The 18,453-nt window shown below is 36.0% G+C and overlaps 1 protein-coding gene across 1 annotated transcript in view; it reads left to right on the top strand.

Annotated features, from left to right (window-relative positions):
• The window catches only part of RAB2A (RAB2A, member RAS oncogene family), a 43,942-nt gene that overhangs the window by 9,393 nt on the left and 16,096 nt on the right, over positions 1-18,453 (top strand). The window contains exons 3-5 of the mRNA XM_005871644.2: positions 2,016-2,098; positions 2,527-2,619; positions 11,892-12,003. Of these exons, the coding sequence (XP_005871706.1) occupies positions 2,016-2,098; positions 2,527-2,619; positions 11,892-12,003 (288 nt within the window). The remainder of the gene's footprint in view (positions 1-2,015; positions 2,099-2,526; positions 2,620-11,891; positions 12,004-18,453) is intronic.

Genomic DNA, 18,453 nt, shown 5'->3' with positions numbered 1-18,453 from the left:
GGTTAATTGCATTTTGTTTGATTTTTATAATGGTGGGCAAAGTCCTGATTCAGTGGATTCAGTATAAGGTGTGTATATGTTATTTCCATATTGCAACATGTTTGTTTTTGGTAAAATAATTAGGGAGGAATGGGAATAGTATATGGATGTGTGCTTTTCTCCTTTTCCTGAACTATTTTCCCTTTTATTATTTCTTATCTGGGCTGTAAACACGGAAGTTTTAGATCTGTAATGGTGTTCCTCTAGTAGCGTATTTATTTTAACTCATCCCACAGAATGTTCCAGCAAGATTGTTTTAAAGGACTTTCACCTTACTCAGTGTTTAGGTGTGGCAGATACAAGAACTCTAAAACTGATTTTTATTTTAAACTAATAAAACATTTATCTTTTTTTGTTATTTACCACAGACTTGGTACATATAATTCACGGTGAAATGAATCTCTTAAAAATCTAGTCCTTAGTTTTTCCATGCTAAACAATTAAAGGAGAAATTCCCATAATGCTTGCAATTTTGAACTTGAATTTGAAAGGTCTTTTTTGAAAGATACATCCCAATAAATTATATTAACATAATTGTAATTAATTTCATGCTTCCATCTAGTAACAGCTAGTGTTTTTATCTCAGTCTATGTGAAATGAGTTGGCTATTTTTACAGCCCTTTTATATGTGGCTTTCTCAGTATCTAATTTAGCGTGACATTATTCTAAGTGCCAGAATTGCGCATGAGGGTCTAATCTTTAGTTTACACGTAGAAGTTATTTTACTGAATCTTAGCATGCTATGATTTACTGGCATGTATATTTATTTAGGTGGGATGCACTATGACACCAGGATTCATTCTTTCACTCAACAGGCTTTGTCTGAATGTTGTTGTGTGCCAGATCCGGGCTGGGCACTGGGTGTGGGGGCATGGGAAGGAGGTAGTGTGGTGGGAGGACCAAGAAGAACAAGGAATTATAAAGTATTGAGTGTTAGAACAGGGCAGAACTTGAGCTGTGTGCTTACTGAGAGTAAGAAGGGCTTAATATTTGCATTAGAACATCAGAATTCAGAACATGCAAACATAAATATGTTTCAAGAAGTTAGTAGGTTTTGAATACAAAAATTCTGAAAACTGGCTTTATGTTTACTTAATTTACATATTTTTTCTCAAAGGTAGAAAAAGTATTTTTGATAAGAACTGTCTCAATTTTAATCTTAAAGGAAATAGGCATATCCCTTACCATCCTTTCTTGAAAAACAGAACATTAGTGCCAACCGTAAAAGAGAAATTAACTAATTTTGCATAATCTCTGAAGTCTGTTTTCACAAGTGGATATAAAGATGACTTTTACATCCTGTTGCCTTTTGACAGCATTATATATCAAATACAGAGAAAATTGATTAAGTGTGGAGAAAAATTATATAAATTAAATTCAGAACCATTTTCTGTTTTTCATAATAAAATGATTGCTCAAAGAATTCCATCTGATGACTGTTGAAAGCTCACTGCAGTTTGTGATATAACTGATAAAATCTGCATCCTTGGCCTTCCAACAACCTTTATACCAGCAGATGGTGGGCGTAAAGATGTCATTCATCATTTATTTACAATGGACTTTATTTATTCTAGTGTCAACAGCTGCCCCAGGGAGTGGGTTATTGAATTCAAATGTGAGGCTCTGGGTTATTTGCTTCCTTTCAAATTTGTCTTCAGAGCTTAGTTGCTAGGAGTCCATTCTGTGCTCTAATAATGATTCATGTATTGTGAAGCCATTCAGTAAATTGGGTTGTCAGGGATTGCCAAAAGAGGTTTAGAGGTCTTGGGGGTAGGGAGGTTGCATGTGCATCTGGTTGTCTGGTTGACTTGAGCAATAGTAGTAGTATGTGACTTTTCCTAAGATTGGTGAAGTTAGGTTTCCTTCTTTTCCTTTATGCACTCATTCCCTACCTGCCCATATTCTACATATGAATAATAAGGAAATGAAGAGGACAATTTATTAAAGGAAACTCTCAACCTTTTCTTTCCTCACAGGCTGGGCAAGAGTCCTTTCGTTCCATCACAAGGTCATATTACAGAGGTGCAGCGGGGGCTTTACTAGTATATGACATTACAAGGTGAGAACTTAGAAATTTTTCAGTTCAGTGGTCAATGCAAAGAATTTTTCTAAATAAATGTCGTTACAGTAATAAAAGTATAGCATTGCCTTTATGCCCTGGCTATTTGCCTTTAAACTTGTATGTCTTAATTGAAATATAAATTTACTACAGAAATTTGTAACTAAATTATTTTCTTATATAAAAAGTACCCCCAGATTGGTCAATTTGGTAATATTATTTATATATTGAAATTTAATAAAGTGCTACTATACTTAATTTCTAAACAGAACTGTAATCACTGGATTTTAAATCCAAATATGTATTTGAAATCTGTTGTCATTACATAAGTGGATGTGGCTAAAAATAGTTATCTTTAATAAGTGTTCATTGTACACTGCGAGGGGAAATCCTTTGACGGTAGTGATAAAATTATCATTTATATTTAGGAGAGATACATTCAACCACTTGACAACCTGGTTAGAAGATGCCCGCCAGCATTCCAATTCCAACATGGTCATTATGCTTATTGGAAATAAAAGGTAAAGGGAATAATTTAAAGCTTTTTTGTATTAATTATGAAGACTGTGGATAGTTGTTTATGTGATCACTGTTGAAGTGCTTATCTTGTACATTTGTCCAAATGTAAGTCAGTGGTTTCTTAAATTATAAAATTTTGAAAATCCTAAGATGTTTTCTTTTAATTAAAATGAGGTAACATTGTTTAATAGGATCATGTAAGTTTCAAGTGTACATTTTTATGATACATGATCTGTATATTGCATTGTGTGCCCACCACCCAGCGTCAAATCATCTTTCGTCACCATATATTTGGCCCCCTTTACTACCCTTATCCCCACTCCCTTCCCTCTGGTAACCACCATGCTGTTGTCTGCGTGTATGAATTTCAGTTTTATATTCCACATATAAGTGAAAAAATTTGGTTTTTAAAATACAGAAAATAAACTTGGTTAGAAATTATTATTTCAAGTAGTTTTTTGTTCTTAAAATCCTGAAACACTTTTAAAATTGTTTAGTAGATATTACATTAGTACTTTTAAACTTACCTGTAAGGCTTTATATTGGTGTCATATTAATGTTTTTTTCTTCCAAACTTTATATTTCTAGGGAGCATTTTCTGCAACAAATGTCCTTGTGCTTTACATTTAAAAAGGTAGTAGTACATGGGAAAACGTTCTTTCCCGCAGTTTCTGTAAACTTGCAAGAGTGTGGGAATGTTACCACTAATTTTAGTAGAAAATGAAATTAGTATTTCTAAAATGCTAGACACAGTTCATTCGTTCTTTAGGTTTATAAAATAGTGTTAAAAGATAATGTTTTTAGAAAGGTAAAACCATGATTCTCAAATGATAATGAACACATCAAAGCTTTTATTTATCTCATTGATTAATAAGGGAACCAGTAAGATATTAAAGTTTATTTAAAAGAGAACACAGAGTACCATATTTATAATCAAATAAGGAATGCCTACATGAATTTACAGATGGCTACAAAACTGAACAATATCCATAGGATGAACAATCCATAGAATGATATTTCATAGAGGCACAGTCTGAATTGCTGTGAACCACATTATTTGCAATATTATCTGCTTTACAGAAGCCATTTTCTATCTTTTGCAATCTTTGAAAATTTGTGGAATGCAGTAAAAGCAGTGCTTAAAGGGAGATTATAACTAATACTTACATTAGGAAAATGTTTCAAATCAATAACCTCAACTTTCACTTTAAGACTAAAAACTAAAACAATAAGAGCAAATTAAACCCAAAGTAAGAAAAAAAGGAGGTAATTAAAAAACAACAACAATGAAATAAAAAGTTAGTTCTTGAGAAGATAAATAAAATAATATTGATTATGAAAAAGATACATTACCAATATCAGGAAGTGCTTATCTTCTACAGATACCACTACAGATACTTCAGATATTATAGGGATAATAAGAGAATATTGTAAACAGAATCAACAGGTTGGGGAGATGTTGGTCAAAGGGTGCAAACTCATAATTAGAAAATGAATGAATTCTGGAGATCTAATGCACAGCATTATGATTGTGGTTACCAATTACATACTTCAAAGATCCTAAGAGACTAGATCTTAAATGTTTTTAACACAGAATGAAATAATGTGTGACATGGTGGAGGTGTTAGTTAATGTTATGTTGGTAATCATACTGTGATGTAAATGTATCAATAAGATTAAACACCTTAAACTTACATGGATTATGTGTCAGTTATATCTCAACCAAAAATAAATGATTCCTAAATAATTTTTTAAGAACTATTTTCTTCATAGCTATTGGATTTCTGAATTCAAAGCTATAGTTACTTTAGTCTTCCTAAAATTGCTGTATTAGATGACTACAGTTTTAGAGTTCTTAAGTCAAAAAAAAAAACAACAAAAAAACCCCAAAAAACCCTAAATAAATGGTGAGAGAGAGAGAGACTGTGTTTGTGGATAGAAAACTAAATATTTTTAAGATTGATTTAAAGACTCATTGTAATCCCAAGATTCATCAAAATTTTTTTTAGGAGGTAGAAATTGACCAGCTGATTTTACTTTTATTTTTTGTTAATACTCACCTGAGGATATTTTCCCATTCATTTGTAGAGAGAGTGGAAGGAAGAGGGAGAGACGTAGAGAGAGAAACATTGATGTGAGAGACACACATCAATTGGTTGCCTCTGGCACATGTCCCAACCAGTGTCGGGGAACGAGCCTGCAACTGAAATAAGTGCCCTTGACTGGAATCAACCCAGGATCCTTCAGTCCATGGGCCAATGCTCTATCCACTGAGCCAAACTGATTTTAAAATTTATATGAATATAAAAATTGATTACAAAATTTGGAGGATTCACTGGTTTCACTAATACTGATTTCAAGATTTATTATGCTACTATAATCAGTTTAGTCTGATAATGGCATACACAGACAAATCAGTGGAACAGAGGGAGAGGTCCAGATGTAGATCCATACATATGGTCAAGTAATTTTTTTACTAAGGTGCTAAGGCAGTTCAGTGGGGGAAAGGATAATTAATCTTTTCATCATATGGTGGTGTAACACTTGAATAGCTATGTGCCAAAAAGTGAACCCTGGACCCTTACCTCACACCATATATAAAAATTAAGTCATAGACCTAAATGTAAGAGCTAAAAGTATAAAAAGTGTTTAAAAATTCTAGAAGAAAACAGAATTTTAGTGTCTCAAGTATTGCGAAACATTTGTTAAATAGCACAGAAAAAAAGGCATAAGGGGGGAAAAATAAATTTTACTTCAACAAAATTTAAAATGTCTCTTCAAAGATAGTTAAAAAAATGAAAAGGCATTCTACCGGCTAGAATAAAATATATGCAGAACATATATCTGACAAAAGATTTGAATCTAGAATAAATGTAAAATTCTTACAATCCTAATATGTAAAAACCCAGGGTCCATAACGATTGAAGGCTCAACCGACCGGAAGTCAGTCCTGCAGTCAGTGCTGGGTTGCCTTGGTGACCCAGCACTGACTGCCAAGGGGGCTGCGGATCAGGCCCGGAGAGAGGCCCGAAGAGAGAGGCAGGGTCTGATCCGCAGCCTCTGTGGCAGCTGTTGATCAGCCATTGCCTCTCTCTTTCTCTCTAGGCTTTGCCAGCAGCTGCATCTCTCTTTCTTTCTGGGCCTCCGCGGGGGGGCTGCTGATCAGCCCCGCCTCTCTGATCAGTCCCGGAGATGCTGACTGGCATAGAAACTGACCAATCAGAACCAAATCTGGGTGAAATGTGAGTAGCCAATGGCTGCCTAGGAGGCGGAGATTTTGACACTGACTGGCATAGAAACTGACCAATCAGAACCTAATCTGGCTGAACTGCGAAGGCAGAACCTAAGGTGGGCTGAGGAGGGGTTTTAAGAGCAACAACTGTTTGGTGTAAGGCAGTGGTTCTCAACCTGGGGGTCGCGACCCCTTTGGGGGTCGAACGACCCCTTCACAGGGGTCACATAAGACCATCGGAAAACACATATAATTACATACTGTTTTTGTGATTTAATCACTATGCTTTAATTAGGTTCAATTTGTAACAATGAAATTGGGGGTCACCACAACATGAGGAACTGTATTAAAGGGTCGCGGCATTAGGAAGGTTGAGAACCACTGGTGTAAGGTGTAAGAAAGCAGTTCAATTTTTTAATGACCGGTTTTCAGTATAGTGCATATGGCTGGCTATCAGTCCAGATATAGGAATTATGTATTTTTGTCTGCCAAGAGCATCTCCTCCTGCTGAAAAAGGCTTTTCCCCCTCCATTTAAGCAATCTTATCCTATATAATCTATCTATACTAATAAAAGGGTAATATGCTAATTAGACCAGGTTGACCGGCCATCTTCTGGACGTCCAACTTCCTTCCAGACAAAGCCATGTGGTGGGGGCCGAGGCAGAAAGGGCAGTTGGGGGCAAGATCAAGCCGGCAGGGGAGGGCAGTTAGGGGTGATCAGGCAGGCAAAGGCAGCTAGGGCCTAAACCGGCAGTCGGACATCCTTCAAGGGGTCCCCGATTGGAGAGGGAGCAGGCTGGGCTGAGGGAACCCTCCACCCCCGTGCACGAATTTCGTGCACTGGGCCACTAGTTCATTAATAAAAAGACAACCCAGTTTTTTAAAAGATCTGAACTAGCACTTCACCAAAGAAGACATACATACGGCAAGTAAGCACATGAAAAATATTTAACACTACTAATTATGAGGGAATTGCAGATGAAAACCTCAATGATACACTATTGCACACTCACTGAAATGGCTAAAATTAAAAAGATTGACATAGTAAGTGTTAGCAAAGATGTAAAGGCACTGAAACTCATATACAGCTGGTGGGAGTATAAAGTGATATAACTTTTAAAACAATTTGGTAGTTCCCTTACAAAGTAAACATGCATCTGCCATACCAACTAGCCATTTCACTCCTAGGTTTTACCCAATATACACGTTTCATATATCCACACAAAAAGTTATACTCAAGTTTTCATAGCAGCTTTATTTGTAGCAGCCCAAAACTGGAAACAACCTACATTTTTAATTAACTGGTGAATGAATAAAGCCATATAATGAATACCACGTAGTAATGAAGAATGAGCTATTGTATTGGTATGTACAACAAAGTAGATGAATCTCAAAATGATTATGCTGAGTGAAAAACACAGACAAAAAAGAAGACCTAGTATGTGATCCTATTTATATAACCTAGAAAATGCAGACTAATCTATAGTGGCAGAAAGCAGATCATTAGTTGCTTAGGGTACAGGTGGAAGAGAGGATATATTACAATGGGGTATGAGGAAACATTGGGGAAGCTGATGGCTTCACAGGTATACATATGTCAAACTATATTAAATGTACAGTTTCTTTTATGTTAATTATGCTGTTAAAAAGAAAGATAACAAATAACAGTATATTGTATAGATTTGATTGTAGAAAGTATTGTTTTAATAGAAATCTAGGTTTGCTGTTAAAATATTTACTTAAGCAGTACTTTCATTGTAAAAGGCTAATTTTTTATTTTGTAACTAGATATATGTATTATCTTGGCTTTCACTCAAGGGCTTTCTTGCTTATCCTTTCCTCATTTAAATCTCACTAAACCATTTAAGATTAAGATTGTTGGAAGGAAGTTTTAATCTTTGTAATATGGAAGTATTTATACTGTCATTCAATGGTGATGTGTGAAATAATAAGAGGAGAAGATTTGGAGAAGAAAGGGAATTTTTATATATTTATCGCCAGTGTTTTCCTTGTGACTGAAACATGATGGGTGGCTTAAGTTTGCTTGTTGCCCATGATGAGCTTATAGTATATACAAGAGGTGTTTCTAATGACTATGGATGGGTGGCTCATATAATTAGAGATATAATAGCTATGGAAAGCCATTTTAAGAAAGAAGCTAGAAGAAAGGAAAAAAGAATGTATGACATGCAAAGAGTGAATGGGAATGAGCAGAGATAAATGGGGTGATTATTATTAGATGAGATGAATTGGGGTAGACATGGAAACAGGGAATAAGCAATTTTTGAATTAGATGCATTAAGCACTAGGGAGCCAATGAAGAGGTTTGAGAAGGGCAGTGACCTAGTCACAGTGACAGATAACACTGATTTTTCTTACTGTGGCATTTTAAATTGGTTATACAAGAAATAGAAAGCAAAATCTACAAAGATGAAAGTTTTTAGTAGCTAAAGGATCAGCATACAAACCTTAAACAAAAAGAGGGCATAGTAAGAGAAGGATTTAGGAAAGAAAGATTTAAGTAATGAAAGCAATTTAAATGGGGATGAAAAGTCAAAGACAATATGATTTTATGCCTGGAAAACTGAGGAAGTGACCAAAGTAGGAAGATAAAACAGAAGAAGACCATGAATAGTAAAGTGTCGCTTCCTCTTTGAACAATCCCTCAAACGTCCAGGTTCTTAACCCTCTTTGCTAAGATAACATTTCAAAAGGTAAACATAATCAGATACTGGTAGTGGAAAACTGGGAATAACTTTAAATATCCCCATAAGAGATTGTTTCAACAAAACATGGCATATGTATAAAATGGGGAAAAGGGTAGTAAGGGAAAGGTATTTTCTTGAATATTTCGTTTCATTCAAAGCCAATTTTCCCTTAAGAATGATTATAAGATAAATGGGCTGAATTCAGAAGCATGTATCCCTGCCTCTGTCACTTCTTCCCCACCCCCATGTTTTTAATTCCTACTAGAGCAGTGGTTGCCAAGTGGTAGTCCACGGACCACAGTGGTCCGTGAGATCCGAAAGGTTGGCAACCACTGTACTAGAGTGTAAGCTCCATGAGTCCAGGGCGGGGTTGGATTTTTGTCTATTTTGTTGAGTAATTTGTTCTGGGATCCAGGAAGAGTCTTGACTCACAGGAGGCCCTCAGATTATAGTTGGATAAATTATCCTTGCCTACTTAATGCTATAATATTTGCAAACTTATTTTGCCTGTTTTTTAAGTTCTCATCTTACCGTTAATATTTTATAGTACGGTCACTTTATGCTTGCTGTTATCTTTATAGTATCTTGCTAGGGGCCTGGTGCACGAAATTCGTGTGTGGGTACAGTCCCTAGGCCTGGCCTGCGATCAGGGCCATCTTCCCCAGCTGCTTGCAGCTGGCCCCGCCCCCCACCTTCGGTTCCCCATTGGGCATCGGGTGATTGGTGCCTGATGGCCAAGGGAAGGGACTGAGAGGTCAGCTGTTCCCGCGCACTCGCCAGCCCCACCCCTGCCACAGGTGGCCATCAGGTGATCCGAGCCTGCCAGCCAGGGAAAGGGACCAAGAGGTGATCAGTGTGCCTCATAGTGACTGGTCCAGCGGTTGTTCTGGTCGTTCTGCTGTTAGGTCAATTTGCATATTACCCTTTTATTATATAGGATATCACACTTTCCAACATTTCAGGTGTGTGTGTGTGGCTTAAAACAACACAAGTTTATAATCTGACAGTTGTGGTCAGAAGTCTGAAATGAATTTTATGGGGCTAAAATCAAGATGTTAAAAAAAACTGTTTCTCTCTGGAGACTAGGGGGAAATCCATTTGTTGTCTCAGCTTCTAAGGGCTGCCTACATTCCTTGGCTTAGAGCTGCATCATTTCCCTCTCTGCTTCCATCATCACATTGCCTTCTTCCATTTCTGATTTTTAGGAGTGTTTTGTCAGCACTTGTTATACTGAATGAATGCTTAGATGGCATTTAATAAATCATGAAATATTTCTAAAGTGTAACAACTTGTAAAGGTTACAAAAGAGTCACCAGAATCACTCACAGAAGTTGCAATCACAGAAACGACAGTGACTGATACGGCAACTTTATAAGCATAATTGACAGCTTACCCAGCCAGCCAGCTTTGAGGTTATGAAGTTCCTGCTGAATTTTGTAAAGTTGAAACACTGACATTGCTTAACATTAGGTGAATGAGACTTTAACATCTTTGTTTTGTTTGTATTATTCTTAACTTGTACAATGTAGATTTGCATAAAATATACTGCCAATCTTTACTGTGTACTTGGTAAAAATAATATTGTAAAAGACTGCAGAAATGACATGGGAAAATGATCCACGATGTAGTCAATGGGAAAAAATCAAATTACAATGAATAGTGGATACTAGTATATTTTGGTAGGGAAAACCCACATGAGTTATATGGAATTATATTCACCAAGATGTTAATTACTTGGGGAAAGTAAAATTATGGCTATTTTTTTCTTTGTATTTTTCCTTATTTGACAAAAGTTCTTCAGTATAATTGGTTATCAGAAAAGGTAACCATTAAAAAATGTTTTCATGATGTAATATAAATATAGCACAGGGGTCTGGATGGAATCACTCTACTAGCTCCTCCTAGAGCAGGGGTCCTCAAACTACGGCCCGCGGGCCACATGCAAATACAAATATTGTATTTGTTCCCGTTTTGTTTTTTTACTTCAAAATAAGATATGTGCAGTGTGCATAGGAATTTGTTCATAGTTTTTTTAAAAACTATAGTCCGGCCCTCCAACGGTCTGAGGGACAGTGAACTGGCCCCCTGTTTAAAAAGTTTGAGGACCCCTGTCTAGAGTGTGAGCTTGGATGTTTTACTTAACCCCTTTGTGCCTCAGTTCCCTGATCGTCAAGTGAATTAAATGAAATTTTAAATAAATATGTCAGTGGAGAATTAAAAATGAATTGTTGCATTTATTCAATAGAATATAATACAACAGTAAAAAATTAAGAAACTAGACCTACATACATTATGTATATAAATCTGAAAATACATAATATTGACCAAAATTAACAAGTTATAGAATGATAGCTACATCTAAATATAAAAAATATATATGTAAAAACAAAAACAAACAAAAAATCCTTCTTTACATGAGTATAAATATAAAAGTACCCCTAGAATTAAAATGCCAAATATAGAGTGCTGGTTACTTTTTGAGGTAAGAGAGAAGATAATAAGATCAGGAACAGACAGACACACGAGAGGCAGTTGAGCTGTGTAACTACTGATTTTATTTCTCAACAGAAAAACTGATATAAGTCCATCAAAATACTGTGTCAAGGCTAAATGGATATTATATTATTCTCTATACTTTTCTATGTGCTTAAAATATTTTGTAATAGTAAAGTTTTAAACTTTTTACAGGACACACTTGAAGTAGACTGACTTTCCCCCTCTGCCTTACTAATACAGTTCCAGTATGATAAAAATGAATACCATGCTTTTGTCCCAGATTTCTAGCTTAGACTTTTGTTTCTCTTTTTCTATTAACAGCTTTACTGGGAATTAGGCCAACATGGATTAATAATCTAGTTAATATATTTTCTTAGTACTTTGGATTTTATTAAGCAATTTCCTTTAGCTTCTGAGAATTGTGTGACTTATTTTTAATCACGTTCATAGAAAGTCAGTCTGGCTGAAGGATGAAGAAACTAGTGTAGTTCTTCTCTCTCAAATTATTACTTGAGTAAAATGGTTCCTTCTTTGGGAATCCACTATACTCAAAGGCAGGGTGTTGGGCTAGATGTTCCCTTTAGATTTCTCTTAGTTTTGGCATTATAGGGCTGTAACTCAGAATCTTCTGTTTGATCGTTAGTTCTTTGAAACTAAGCAGTGTTTCTAAACACTTTGACCCTCATAATACCCAGCATAATTCAGTTGCTTATTATGTATTAAAAATTAATTGAAAGAATGGTCAGTACAACTTTAAAACTTTTGGTACATTTTTTACAGATGCCTCTATTTGTCCTGTGTTCATTAATAACATGGTGCTTTCTTTCCTGTGTTTAGTGATTTAGAATCTAGAAGAGAAGTAAAAAAAGAAGAAGGTGAAGCTTTTGCACGAGAACATGGACTTATCTTCATGGAAACTTCTGCTAAGACTGCTTCCAATGTAGAAGAGGTAAATAAGGGGTCCTTTTAAATGTTTATTATCTTTTTACTTAATACACTTGTTTTATATACTTGAATATTTATTAGTATATTCTTCCATAAGCTTTTTAATCACTGATAGTCTTTGAATATCATAAAGTAGGAAAATTTCTTTCCTTTGAAATGCCTTGTAACATTCATCTTAGATCAGACTCCATTATATTCTGAGCCTTCTCTTAAAGCCACAATGCTTTAACACATCTTTGTATACATTTTCCCTAAAATCTTTTTTATGTTGCATGGGAGGGAGGAAAAGGGACACTAATGAAGTTTGGAAATGTTTCAAGACGCTGAACATTTGTAGCTTAGTTATAGCCACTTTTGATTAAATAGGTAAAGTAAGTATTATATTACTGCTGTATAATATTATAGAAAGCATGGGAATTCTGCCATCTTTATTAGATAAAGTTTGCAGTATCTCAATTATTTCCATTAATCAACTTGAACTCTTGGAAGTTATCTGAACATATTATGTTCTTTTATGCTGTATGTGTCTGAATATGGTTTTGGTATAGTGTACATAGATGAATAGACAGTTAATCCTCTAGTCTATAAGATATATATGTTGTTACATTCTATTTTAGAAAAAGTCGGAATGAGGCTAAAAAATAAGTAGTTTGCCTAGAATAATGCTATAGTTCCACCTTCTGGGTAAGACTCTTAACACATTGCGGACCAGTAGTTTTATTGCTAGCTTTACCCAGTGGCCAGATTAGTTTCTATTGAACCAGTACAAAAAATGTTTTACATAAATGTTAAAGGCATGCTTTAAAATTAAATACCCATTGCATTTTGAAGTTATTTATTACATGTTCTTACCACCTAATATCTTTTTAAAGTATGATTGGCCACAAGACTTAGAACAGAAAACACGAGAATCCGTCCCCAATGTGTTATAATCAACTGCCAGAAGGGATTCTAGAAAACAAATGATTAAAGAATCTCATTGTTCTAAGGATAGTAGAGGATGAGGTCATAGGCAGCACTTAGCACTGTGCCTTGGACATAGTAAACAGTGAGTAAATATTTATTAAGATTGATACTTGGAGTTCTTCTCATTAACCCTTGAACCCAGAAATTGACTATAGTAATTGAACCGCATTGGTATTCACTGAAGAATTCTTAGGTAAGATATTATACTTATCTATACTTGATGAAATGCTCTTGATTGTCCTAATTGCATTTCCCATAGGCACCAACTAATGCTTTACCTGTTATTGCCAATAATTTCAGCTTGATAACATACAAGAGCAATGTCTCACTTCATACAACAAATCCAGAGAGAAATCTGTTCCATCCCTTTGTTCAACTTATAGTAGACATGTAAACCTACCTGCTTCAGAAAGGGACTCCTTTATTACGGGTGTTGTATTTGAAACTATAGGGCCAACATGTTATAGGAGTTTCAAGAAATATGAAACATGTCCTTATTGATTATTAACAATGGATTTTCATGTTGATTTTGCAAACCACATGGAAAATTGTGTGTATTTTAATATGGTACCATACTATGGAGTTAGATAACAAGGTGTCAACTATCTATAATAAAGCATAATATGCAAATTGAACGGCCGAACAGCGGAAGGACTATCTGGTCAACCATGCTATGACACCCACTGGCGCCAGGCCAGCCAAGGCGGGTGCGATGCGATTGGTCGGGGGCCCAGCCATCGCCCCATGATCACCCCGCAGAGGAAGGCCCAGGCCACCAGCTGGTGGGGTGATCAATCGGGGAGCTCCACAATCACCCCAAAGAGTTAGGCTCAGGCTACCTGGCCGTCGGTGGCACTGCGGCAGGTGGGTGGGGCCTCCATCTGCAGGGCGATTGATCGTGGGGCTCCAGGACTGTGAGAGGGTGCAGGCCAGGCTGAGGGGACCCCCCACCCCCAGCCCCCTGCACAAATTTCATGCACCGGGCCTCTAGTTGGAAAGTAATCCTAGATTTCTAGTTCTATCTCTAATGCCTTTGTGTTCATTTCTCTTACTCTTAACAAGTAATAGGAGGTGTTTGTTTATAAGTAGCAAATTACTGTTATTTAAATGAAATACAGGTATCCCCTCCACTTTCAATAGTTCCCAATACATCACTTTGCTTTATTGTACTAATGTAAGTCTTTGGTAAAAGCAAAGTGACATAATGTGAACTTTCAAGAAAGTAGAGGATGATACTCTTCACTTTGTGCCATTTCAGCTTAGGAAAGGTTTCATAGGAACACTGTACTTAAGTTAGTGGTGGAAACCTGGTTATTCCATTAATGTTTTGGGAGCACTTGTTACAAACATTCTGTATCTGTGGTTAATAATAAAAATAATTGTTTAAATTTGATCTGGGCAGGAATTCCTCATACTCATGAGAGAACAGCATTTTATTTATTCATGTACAGTGGGGCCTTGACTTACGAGTTTAATTCGTTCCGAGACCGAGCTCGTTAAGGAGCTTGTTAACTCAAATTACTCTATCAACTCAATGCAAAAAATCGGCCGAGAGACAGCTGGTATCTCAAAAAACTCGTTGACTTACAAGTCGGGACACTCGTAAGTCAAGGCCCCACTGTAAATTAATTTGCCTCAGAAGCTAAGAATTTAAGAAATAATCTTTATAATTTTTTTCTTTAATATATTTTTATTGATTTCAGAGAGGAAGAGAGAAGGGAGAGAGAGGGAAATATCAATGAGAGAGAATCATTGGCCAGCTGCCTCCTGCACACCCCCTACTGGGGATCGAACCCACAGTCCAGGTATGTGCCCTGACTGGAAATCGAACCATGACCTCCTGGTCCATAGGTTGACGCTCAACCACTGAGCCACGCCGGTTGGGCAGAAATAATCTTTATAAATCTGTTTTTAAAGGAATCATAGATAAGCATTACATAATAAAATCATCCCTGAAATTTTACCTAAAAGCTGAAAATATTTTATGATAAAGTGTTAAGAAGATGGTTGACTACACAAAAGGGTGAAAACAAACCTGAATCTCCTTACACAATTTAGGAACTGACTGAACATGAAAATAGTAACCAGAGACTTCTGCATCTTGAAAGATGGAGTGGACTTACTTTTACCTGTTCCTCCTGCTAAGTGCAACTAAAACTATAAACATTATATACAAAACAATTATAAGACGACTTTTAAAGGTGGAGGGAAGAAAGGTGACCAGTTAGAGACCTTGGGACCTGAGAAATGAGACAGCAGTGATTTCCCTTGGTTTTCTTTTTGCCTCATATATCTCAGATTGGGTGCTAGAGAAACTGACAATCTAGGAAAGCTAACAGGTGCAGGGGAGCAGAAAGCTTACTCTGTAGCCAGAGGACCAGGAAAGGCACTGCCTAGCAAGACAGAAAGCTTTTAGAAAAGCGGTCTACTGCCCAGCTGGCATGGCTCAGTGGTTGAGCGTTGACCTATGAGCCAAGAGGTCAAGGTTCGATTCCCGGTCCAGGCACATGCCCGGGATCCCCAATAGGGCGTGCAGGAGGCAGCCGATCAATGATTCTCTCTCATCATTGATGTTTCTATCTCTCTCCCTTTCTTTCTGAAATCAATAAAAATATATTTTTTTTTAAAAAAGGAATATCGTTCTACAGCCAAACAGAAAAAAATGAGTGCTGCTTCACTATCAGCTGATTGTAATGACGTTCTTCCATGCTCAACGTTTCCCCGTGGGAGCAGTATCAGAAGAAGCCATATAAAGTATAGATTTAAAAGACCCAGTGGCAATAAAACAGTACTCAAAATGTCAAGTTTTCAATTAAAAGTCACTCTTCCCATCTAAGAACCAGGAAGATCTCAAACTAAATGGAAAAAAAAAAGAAGGTAAATAGATGCCAACAACAAGATGACAGATGTTAGAATTATCTGACAAAGATTTTGTTTTTAGACAACCATTATAACAGTGCCTCAACAAACAATTAGAAGCTTGCTTGAAACACATGAAAAAGAAATACAAGGTAGAAAGGTAGAAAGAAGAACCAGATAGAAATTTTAAAACTGGAAAATAATAATAATTGAAATTAAAAACTCCATGGATGAGATCAGCAAAATGAAGGGAACAGCCCTAGTTGGTTTGGCTCAGTAGATAGTGTCAGCCTGCAGAATGAAGGGTCCCGGGTTTGATTCCGGTCAAGGGCACATTCCTGGGTTGCAGGCTCAATCCCCAGTAAGGGGCATGCAAGAGGCAGCTGATCAATGATTCCCTCTCATCATTGATCTTTCTATCTCTCTCTCTGTCTTCCTTCCTCTCTGAAATCAATAAAAATGTATTTTAAAAAAAAAGAAAGAGGAAAAAGAACAGAGGAAAGAAATAGTGAACTGTATGATAGAAACAACTCAGTCTAAACTAGAGAGAGAAAATAGATGGAAAAATTTACAGTACCCCAGAGACAATAACAAAAGCTCTAACATTGTGTTTATCAGAAATCTAAAAGGGGAGAGAAAGAAGATATTTCTGAGAAAGAACTCACAGAAATAATGATTGTGATAAGTTTTATGTTTACAATTTAATACCTGGAGCAACTTAAAATATTCAGTGAGATACACTAAAAAACCAACAGATAAATCAATATAGAATTCTAAAAAATGTTCAGTTATCCCTCAGAAAGCAGAGAAGCAGGGAGGAAAACCAAAAAATAGCAAATAAAAATAAAATGGCAGGCGTAAGCCCTAATAATTACATGACATGTAAATGATCTAACTACAACAAAAGACAGAGATTGGCAAAGAGGTGTCTACAAGAAACTCACTTCAAATATAAACAATATAGGCAAGTTGAAAATAAAATGGTAAAAGACATATCACACAATAATCAAAAGAAAGCAGGAGTGGCTCTAGTAGTATAATATAAAGTAGACTTAAGAGCAAAGAAAATTGCCAGAGACAGTAAGACATAAAATAAAAGAAGAATCCATCAGGAAGACCTAGCAATCTTAAATTTGTATACACCAAACAAAAGAGCTGAAAGATATGTGAAGCAAGAACCAATAGAATTAAACTAGACAGTGGAATTAAACTAGAAATCAGAGACAGTCTCTAATGATAATTATGATTTTGTCTATTTCTCCTTTCAGCTCTCTTGGTTCCAGTTATTAATAACAGATAATTGGAAAAGTTTCCAGAGACTTGGAAACTAGACAGTACACTTCTAAATAATATAGGTGTCAAAGGGGAAGTCTCAAATGAAATTTTAAAAACATTGAACTTAATGAAGATGAAAATACAATGTATCAGAATTTGTGGGAAACACAAAATGCAGAGAGGGAAATTTATAGCATTAAATCCATACATTGGAAAGAAGAAAAGTCTCCAATGAATATAGTAATCTTAGTTCCTAAGTCAAGAACCCAAAGCAAATACAAGGCAGGAAATAATAAAGATAAGAGCAGAAATCGGCAAAATTGAAAACAGGAAAGCAATAGAGAAAATTAATAAGAAAAGAAGCTAGGTTTTATTTTGTTTTTAACATATTTTTTTTATTTTAAAGAGGAAGGGAGTGGGAGAGAAAGATAGAAACATCAATGGTGAGAGAGAATCATTGATTGGCTGCTTCTTGCAAGCCCCTTACTCTGGGGATCAAGCCCAGAACCCTGGGCATGTGCCCTTGATCAGAATTGAACCCTTCAGTCCACAGGCCGACACTCTATCCACTGAGCCAAACCAGCTAGGGCAGAAGCTAGTTTTTTAAAGGCCGCTAAAATTGACAGATTTTTGACAAAACTGACAAAGACACAAAGAGAGGAGGCACATATTACCACTATCATGAAGAAAACAAGATACAGCTTCAGACCCTGCAGACATCAAAGGAATAATACATAAATATGATAAATTAGATAAAATAGACCAAAAACCCCACAAACTACCACAACTCACCTAGTGTGAAACAGATTATTTGGAATATCCTATAACTATTAAGGAAATTGAATTAATAATTTTTAAATTTTCCCAAAAGAAATCTCCAGGCTTTGATAGTTTGACTGGAGTTTACCAAACATTTAAAGAAAAATTGAGCAGCAATTCTACACTGTCTTTTCCAGAAAGTAGAAGAAATAGAACATTTACTAATTTATTTTATGAAGCTAATATTATCCAGATACCAAGACCAAAGGAAGTACAAAAAACAGAAAGTACAGACTGATAGCTTTTATTAATATATAAACAAAAATTCTCAGCAAAATATAAGCAGATAGAATTCCAATAATAAATGAAATAATATATAGGTACATAAAATATACACATCATGGCCAAATGAAATTTATGTCAGACATGCAAGGCTCGTTCAGTATTCAAAAGCCAGTCCGTATAATCCACCATTTTAATAGGGTAAAGAAGAAAACCACATTATAGCAGTCCATGCTGAAAAAGCATTTGACAAAATTAAACACTCACATAGTTTTAAAATTCTCAAAAACGGGGGCGGGGGGGATGAAAAGGA

The sequence above is a fragment of the Myotis brandtii genome, unplaced genomic scaffold (genome assembly GCF_000412655.1).
Source record: "Myotis brandtii unplaced genomic scaffold, ASM41265v1 scaffold351, whole genome shotgun sequence".
Taxonomy (NCBI): domain Eukaryota; kingdom Metazoa; phylum Chordata; class Mammalia; order Chiroptera; family Vespertilionidae; genus Myotis; species Myotis brandtii.
Note: the sequence above shows the minus strand (reverse complement) of the source record. Positions and strands in the feature narration are given on the sequence as shown.